General features: G+C 47.3%; 2 protein-coding genes across 3 annotated transcripts in view; both read left to right on the top strand.

Moving 5' to 3' along the window:
* The window catches only part of LOC108251056 (zinc finger protein 239-like), a 6,514-nt gene extending 3,999 nt beyond the window's left edge, over window positions 1-2,515 (top strand). Inside the window, exons 3-4 of one of the 2 annotated variants that reach the window (XR_005234220.1) lie at window positions 217-2,151; window positions 2,314-2,515. Coding sequence is in view for 1 of the 2 variants with exons in the window: in XM_025002849.2 (XP_024858617.2) it covers window positions 217-1,073 (857 nt within the window). In the remaining variant the exon portion in view is untranslated. Of the gene's footprint in view, window positions 1-216 lie in introns of both variants that reach the window. The other variant, XM_025002849.2, reaches the window with a different exon arrangement.
* A 2,471-nt stretch (window positions 2,516-4,986) lies between these two features.
* Window positions 4,987-6,339, top strand: LOC119617809 (gastrula zinc finger protein XlCGF8.2DB-like). The gene has a single exon (XM_037980403.1). It carries the CDS (start codon window positions 5,016-5,018, stop codon window positions 6,027-6,029), a length of 1,014 nt encoding a protein of 337 aa, XP_037836331.1. The 5' UTR covers window positions 4,987-5,015; the 3' UTR covers window positions 6,030-6,339.
* The last annotated feature ends 1,976 nt before the right edge of the window (window positions 6,340-8,315 follow it).

Raw genomic sequence — 8,315 nt, 5'->3', positions numbered from 1 at the left:
TGGGTCAGGAGCTGGACCAGGTTCTGTTGGGTCAGGAGTTGGAACCAGGTTCTGTTGGGTCGGGAGCTGGAATAAATAATGGCTCGGTGGAACCTGTTGTGTGTTTTAGAACCCGATGAGAACCGGTTCCGTCTGATTCTGCAGCTTTCTGACATCTTCAGTGATTCTGTGAAGATTTCTTTTCTTGATTCTGTTTTTCTCTCTTTGTTCCTTCAGACTTCTTTCTGAACATCATCTGCAAAGACGAGGACTTCCCCGCAGATCAGGAGAGCAACTCCAGTTTGGACCCGGAGGAACCAGAACCTCCACACGTGAAAGAGGAAGAGGAGGATCTCTGCGTCAGTCAGGATGAAGAGCAGCTCGAACCGAAGCAGGAGAGCAGAACCTTCCCGGTGTCTCCTGTGAATGAGGAACGGGACCGCGGGGAACCAGAACCAAACGGACGCCTCGGCAGCGACGCCTCAGAGATTCCGAGGAACGCCGGCGCCGCTCCGAAGTGCGAGTTCTGTGGGAAAGTTTACAAGTCGAGGTCCAAACTGAAGGCGCACCTCAGAGTTCACACGGGTGAGAGGCCGTACGTCTGCACCACGTGTGGAAAAAGCTTCTCCAGCTCGTCCTCGTTACATAATCACGTGAACACGCACTCAGAGGAGAGGCCTCACTGCTGCGGACAGTGTGGGAGGAGCTTCAGAGTCCACGAGAAGTTACTGATCCACATGAGAACCCACACGGGCGAAAGGCCGTTCTCCTGTAAGACGTGCGGCAAGCGTTTCTCTCAGAACGGCAACTTGACCGTCCACATGAGGACGCACACGGGCGAGAGGCGGTACCCGTGTGACACGTGCCAGAAACGTTTCAGCAACAGCGGCGATTTGTCCCGCCACGTGTCCACGCACACGGGCGAGCGGCCATTTTCCTGCGCGACCTGCGGGAAGCGGTTCACTCAGAACGGCAGTCTGACGGCTCACATGAGGACACACACCGGCGAGCGGCCGTTTCTGTGTGAAACCTGCGGGAAGCGTTTCCGCCAGAACCGAGATTTGTTGGTTCACAAAGCGACTCAGCACATCTGAGGTGTTCCTCTGAACATCTGCGAGGAATCAGAGGTTAGATCTAAAGCTTCAGACGCACTTTTAGACTTTTTCTGGTTGTTTAAACAACGGTTCTGTTTCCACTGATCTCTACCAGATACGAGTTCCTGATGAGGAACAGAAAACACTAACATCACACCTTCAACAAGACTGAATTCTTCTAATTTAGTACAAAATGTTGACAATATTGACTGAATAATTGTTCAGGTCTTTGCTGTCCAGTGAGCAGCTAAAACAATAAGAGGAGATTTGATTCAGTTCAGTACGATCTGACAAATCTAAAGAGTTAAGAAAACTAATTATTTAACTTATTTTAAAAGAATGACTGCTTACAAAACCCACTTTCATAAACGTTGACTCAGAATTAAAGGAGCTCATCACAAAGTCATAAAAACTGGTCCAAAAATAAAGCAGGAAACATAATTTGCACAGATTAATGGTTAATGTGTCAATAAACATAATTTGTGACCAGATGTGTTTGTTTCCCTTCGGAAACAGCCGAACAAAGATGGCGTCCCTGGAGAAGCTGTTCGGATGTTTTGGAGGTTTTAACCTCAGATTTGTTGAGTAAAGTCTGCAGATAAAACAGGTTAGAAGAAACAGAAACGTTTGGTGTCTCTGATGAGTTTACCTGCAGCCTGATGGAGGTCGGTCATGTGACTCAAACCTCCACCTGAGCGGTTTGTTTACACTGAGTGCAGACCCACACTTCAGACTTAGAGGTAAACTCAGGGTTAAACTGTTGAGGTTTGGTTTCATCCTTTTAATGAGGAGCGTACGTCTGAGCTGAACAGGAAAGTGCTGGATTTACCGCTCCGGTTTGGACCAGGACCCAAAGAACCAGATCCCTGATCCAAGCAGCTGAAATGAGCTCCATCATCCAGGAGGAGCTCGGAGTGGAGCTGCTCCTCCTCCTCCTCATCATCATCAGCAGGAGTCAGCTGAGGAGGTCCACCTGATGAGGAGAGGCAGAACCAGAACCTTCTGGAGGGATTAGATGTCCTCTGGTCTGAGAACCTCCAGGAGGAGGTCTGGGTTTCCCTTCAGGACCTGATCACAGGTAACAGATAAATAAAACTAAGACAAAAAGCAGCTGAATGAATTCTGAGCAGTAAAAAGTTTGTTGACATGAAGAAGTTTCTGCAAACAACCATCAGTCTGATTTGAACAGTTTCAAATAAACTCCTGGTTTCATCTCAGGTTTATTTGTTTTGTTCCACAGGATCCGGTCGGAGAACTTTCAGTGTTTGTTGCTGTTTGCCTGATTTAACCGTAACTAACGACCCGTTTCTGTTTAACTTTCATTTCCTGAGTTACTGACTCGGTTTGTTTTCTGCCAAATAAATGATGAATATGTTCTTTTTAAATGTTCCAAACTTCATTTGTTTTAAAACCATAAAGAAATAAAATCGTTTCTACTTGAAGGTGGAGCTTCGTGACTTTTCTTCTCAGTTCTCTGGTTCCTCCTCAGTTCTGTGGTTCCTCTTCGGTTCTCTGGTTCCTCCTCGGTTCTCTGGTTCCTCTCAGTGATGGACAGACACAAACAGAAAATCAGCAGACAGAGAAATAATCCTGCAGAGAACCAGACTTTAAATGAGCTCTGCAGGTCTGAATGGACCTCAGCTGCCTCCAAAACTTAATCAGCTGAAGATGAACTTCCACTGAAGATTTCCTCAAAGTTTCACTAAAATCTGTCCAGAGGTTCAGGAGATATTTTGCTAACAGACTCTGCTTTTCGGTGAAGCAGCTCACCTGTCATCCAGTCCGGCAGGTGGCGCTGCAGCAGCGTCATGTGACGTCACCTGCTGAAGTAAACAAAGATGGCGGACCGCAGCTGAAAACCCGGCGCTCTTTGTGTGTCTGCAGGTCAGGACCTGTTAGTCCAGGTAGACATGGACCGTCTGCGCAGACTCAGACTGCAGGACTTCACCTGGGAACACAGAACAGGTGAGGAACCAGGAGTCAGCTCTGCGCTCCTTTCTACGGAGCCCCGCGAGGGAACCGTCTCGCGTTTGTTCCTGTCGTTCTCCCTGGAACGATCTGTCTCCGTCCTCTGGGTTCTCCAGGATCCGGTTCGGACTTCCTGGAGTCCGAACCGGATCCTGGAGAACTGATCTGTTCTGAGAAAATCTGAGCCTCCTTCTAGTTTCAGGATGAGAAATGATGAACTCTTCACTGATCTGTCTGCTTACCTGTCTACCTGCTCACCTACCTGCCTGCCTGTCTACCTGTCTGTCTGTCTGCCTGCAGACAGGTAGGTGAGCCTCATTATAACAAGACTTCCTGCTGAAGAAGAGCTCAGGACGTGAATCTTATTGGTCATACTTTCTGTGTTTGTGTTAAATAAAACGAACTGGTTCTGACCCAAACTCTTTATTTATGGGATGGACTGTTGGGACTGTTTCCAGACTGAAGAAGTAAGTTTGTAAACCCTTCCTGCTCCCAGAACAACAGTGAAACAGTCAACAGTTAACTTCAGCTTTAAACCCACAGCTAAAAAACTACAAACATGGCGGCTTGATTCACCCACAGGAAGCAGCTCAGATCTCCTGAGAACATCTCTGTCTCGTTGAGCTTTTTCCACCAGTCTGGCTCCTTCAGGTCAGAGATGTTTAAAGAGAAGATGTGAATCTGGTGTTTCAGGGTGAAATATTTGTTCTGTTCTGTCGTTTGTTAAACATCCAGCTGACATTTACTGTCTTTACCTCTAAATAAAGTCTGAATGGAGCCTCCTAAAATATACTTGATAAACAACAGTTTGTTGTTGTGAATCTGTATTTTTTAGGCCTTCAGACAAAAGAAAAAACTATAAATGTCTTCAGAAGAAGCTGACTTTTTATTCACATGTTTGTTAAAAAAACAAAATAAATGAAGCACCAACAGCTCCTGGATTAAATACATACTTTTATTATTATTTTATATCCTAATAAGAAACTAACTGTATGTTTCAAACATTTTAAAGCTTTAAACTCCATAAAAATTTTAAATCTTTTATCTTAAATATGTTGAAAAATGTGAGTTTTCTGGTAGAGAACTGTCAGAAAGTCAGAGAACTAAAATGGAGAAAAGGTGAAACTAAAAACTGACCGTGATGGAGGACTCATCAGGTGTTGCTCCTCAACACCTCAAAGACTGAGGAGCTGATAATCAACTGCAGCGAGAAGAAAATGGACGTCCCACCTCTGATCATCAGTGGAGAAGGTGGCAGACTTCTGTTTCCTGGAGGATCTGATCTGAGCCAGCGCAGACGGAGACCGCTGGGGTCCTGTTCTCCATGCTCCACAGAGAACATCCCTGCGTGGTGCCCCAGCTGCACGTGGACATTCCTCTTCCTCTGACCGTAGGACTGGATGCTGATCAACCCTGAAGTCCCACAAGATCTGCATGAAATCTGGAGCTTCTTCACAGCTGCAGGCGGACAAACGAAGACTGAAGGGTGCAGCAGAAAGTTGAAACGGTTCTGTTTGGATCCTGGACATGTTCTCCTGTCTGTAAAATATTCTTAGCAGGTTCTGTTTTTCTCATCTTAGACTAAAAACTGTTTCCTTTTGTTTTGTGTCTCCAGACCTCCAACAGCAGCAGGACTGCAAAGAAGAGGAGGTTCTCCTGGATCAGCAGCTCTGGGAACAGGAGAGGAACTTCAGTCTGGACCAGGAGGAACCAGAACCTCCACACATCAAAGAGGAAGAAGAGGAACCAGAACCTCCACAGATTAAAGAAGAACCCGAGGAACCAGAACCTCCACAGATTAAAGAAGAACCCGAGGAACCAGAACCTCCACAGATTAAAGAAGAACCCGAGGAACCAGAACCTCCACAGATTAAAGAAGAACCCGAGGAACCAGAACCTCCACAGATTAAAAAGGAAGAGGAACCAGAACCTCAACACATTAAAGAGGAAGAGGAGGAACCAGAACCTGCACAGATGAAGGAGGAAGAGGAACCAGAACCTCAACACATTAAAGAGGAAGAGGAGGAACCAGAACCTGCACAGATGAAGGAGGAAGAGGAGGATCTCTGCGTCAGTCAGGATGAAGAGCAGCTAGAACCGAAGCAGGAGAGCAGAACCTTCACAGTGTCTCCTGTGAATGAGGAACGTGACCGCGGGGAACCAGAACCGAACGCGGACCTGTCTCCCATCTCTGACAGTCCGAGTGACACGGACTTGGGTCAGAACCCTTTCCGGTGCGAGTTCTGTGGGAAAGCCTTCAGGTTTAAGTCGCAGCTGAAGGAACATTACAGCGTCCACACCGGCGAGAAGCCCTTTGTTTGTCAGATCTGTGGGAAAAGGTTCCGGATGGTTTATTACCTGCAGACCCACCTGAGGATCCACACCGGGGAGAAACCGTTCAGTTGTACAACCTGCGGTAAAGGTTTCACTCAGAGCGGGAACCTAACGTCTCACATGAGGACTCACAGCGGCGAGCGGCCGTTTCTCTGTGAAACCTGCGGGAAAGGCTTCGGAAACAGCAGAGGTTTGTTTCATCACATGAAAATTCACGCCGGTGAGAAGCCCTTTTCCTGCGAAACGTGTGGAAAAGGTTTTGTTCAGAAAGGGAACCTGACTGCTCACATGAGGACCTGCCTCGGCGAGCGTCTGTATCCATGTGAACCGTGTGGGAAAGTTTTTACCAGCAGGAGAGTTTGGCTGGAGCACATGAGAATCCACGCCAGCGAAAAGCCGTTTTCCTGCAAACTGTGTGAGCAGCGCTTCAGCCACATCTGCTCCTTGAGCGTTCACATGAGGACGCACACCGGCAAGAAGCCTTTTTCCTGCAAAACGTGCGGGAAGAGTTTCACTCAGAGCGGGAACTTAAATGTCCACATGAGGACTCACAGCAGCGAGCGGCCGTTTCCGTGTGAAACATGTGGGAAAAGTTTCAAATCCAGACAGTATTTAACAACCCACAGGAGAAATCACACAGGTGAGAAACCCTAAAGATGTCTGTCCAACAAACGCCTGAGGACTCGAGGACACGTTGGTGTTCGCAGCTTGGAAACGACTGAAGGCTGAGCAGGAGAAGGACAAATACAATCCTTTATTTCAGCTGATTTAATCATCCCTTTAAAGAGTTCAGATTAAAACCCTGATCAGCTGATCTGAATGTCATTCATGTCCTTCATGTCCAACCTGTGGGTTTGTTGCTCAGCAGAGACTTGAAGTTAGTTTAGCTGTAATGTAGGCAGCTGAATGAATAAAGAACTAAAAAAACAATCCTCACTCCTGTGTTGCTTAAAATAACTTCTTAGTGGCTCTAAGTTGGAGATTTGGACTCTGGCATCATTTTCAGACGAACTAGAACAACATTCAGGTGTTTTTCAGAGCTGCGTTTGATGATCTGTAGTCCAGGTTAACTGAAGAAACTAAAAGGTTTCAGCCTGAAGTTGGAAACTTTCCATGTTTGAAGCCATTTATTAAATGAACGTATAAAACAACAAGCTGTCGTCATGGTAACTGATCAGAAGTCTGTCAGTCGCTGAGCGATCTGTGACATCAGCAGGGCGGTGATGACCACGCCTCGCTGGTTTATGGAGCTGCAGCCACTGCCGCTGCCATCCAGTTTCTGCAGGAACAGGAAGCAGATCTGAGGTCAGTTTGTTTCTGACAGGAAGTAAAGCTGCAGTTCTTTAAATGAACTTCCTGTGTTTGGGTCTGACTGACCGTCACAGATTTGAACTGCTCACCTTGGTTGTGTGTAGGTTCGTGGTATCGTTGATGGTGTGGTTCTTGGTGTAGTTCCACGTCACTACGAGGACAGAGAAGATTCAGCTGCTAAAATCTGTCAGAGACGACCGACCCAACCGGGCCTGATCCAGGATCTGTGGTGCTCCTTCTTACCCAAGTAATAATCGAAGGTGGCGTTGTAGTCGTAGTCCGATGTCGACGTTACGCTTGCATCGTCGTAGTAATAAGATGTTGTCTCTTCTTCAGAACTTCTTACATTTCCTGTTAAGAAACAAAAAGTGGAAACATGAACGATGGAGAAGAGTTCTTTTAGAAGTTATGACCTGTAGACCACACAGCTGTGAACTGTTCTTCTAACTATAAGATTTTCACCTGACGCTGCTCCGGTTCCTCCCCCAACCCTCACTCTTTGCAGGAAACTGACCTCAGATCTGCTCTCCACTGGGATCTCATAACCATCAGCTGAACTTCTCTGTTCAGCTCTTCACCACAGCTGACCGACACGGTGTTAATTAGGTTTATGTGGAGACGACGTGGAGGCTCGAGGGGGAAACAAAACGCTGACAGAATATGAAAACAAGCGCGACTCAGAGACAGCGGAGCTTCACACTCAAACAGGTCAGAGGTTAAGATAATATAAATGATGGGAAAACTGACATCAGGACACTTAAAGAAGGGTTTAAGTTTAAAAAATCCAATCGGTTCAGTGATGAAGGAAAAATGGATCACATGGTTACAGCTCTCAGACTTTTACTGTCTAAAAACCAGAGAACAGGAAGTTGATGGACGGACGGAGGAATGGGTGGATGGATGGATGGATGGACAGACAGACGGACAGACGGATGGACGGAGGAGAGTTCTGCTTCCACAGAGGACAGGCGGATGGAGGGACGGACGGATGGATGGAGGGATGGACAGATGGATGGAGGGACAGATGGATGGAGGGACAGACAGATGGATGGAGGGACGGATGGATGGAGGGACAGACAGATGGATGGAGGGACGGATGGATGGAGGGACGGATGGATGGAGGGACAGACAGATGGATGGAGGGACGGATGGATGGAGGGACAGACAGATGGATGGAGGGACGGACAGACGGACGGACGAACGGACGGACGGACAGACGGACGGACGGAGGAGTGTTCTGCTTCCACAGAGGACAGACCTTCTCGTCTCTGAGGGAACTCGTCTGTTGAAACAACACGAAGGAACTCGAGCGTTTCTGAAACTCGGACGTGTTGCGACTCGTTGGCCTCAGGGAGGCAAAACAGAAAGTTTCTGTCAGCAGTTCAGCTCGGAGACTTAAAGGATCAGTCTGCTGAGGTTGTCTTTGTGTCTCCAGAGAACAGAAAGGAGACGTGAGAGACGATCGGTCCTCAGGATCAGAAACTCTGAAACTCTGATGAAAGAGTTAGATTTTAGTCTGTTCTGTGAGGAATCGTTCTCTCTGTGGATAGTTTGGAAATGACCTTTGACCCTCTGTGGTCATTGCTGATGTCTTTCCGCCCTGGCGTTGTGTTAACACACGCCTGTAGC

Source organism: Kryptolebias marmoratus, linkage group LG16 (genome assembly GCF_001649575.2).
Source record: "Kryptolebias marmoratus isolate JLee-2015 linkage group LG16, ASM164957v2, whole genome shotgun sequence".
Taxonomy (NCBI): domain Eukaryota; kingdom Metazoa; phylum Chordata; class Actinopteri; order Cyprinodontiformes; family Rivulidae; genus Kryptolebias; species Kryptolebias marmoratus.
Note: the sequence above shows the minus strand (reverse complement) of the source record. Positions and strands in the feature narration are given on the sequence as shown.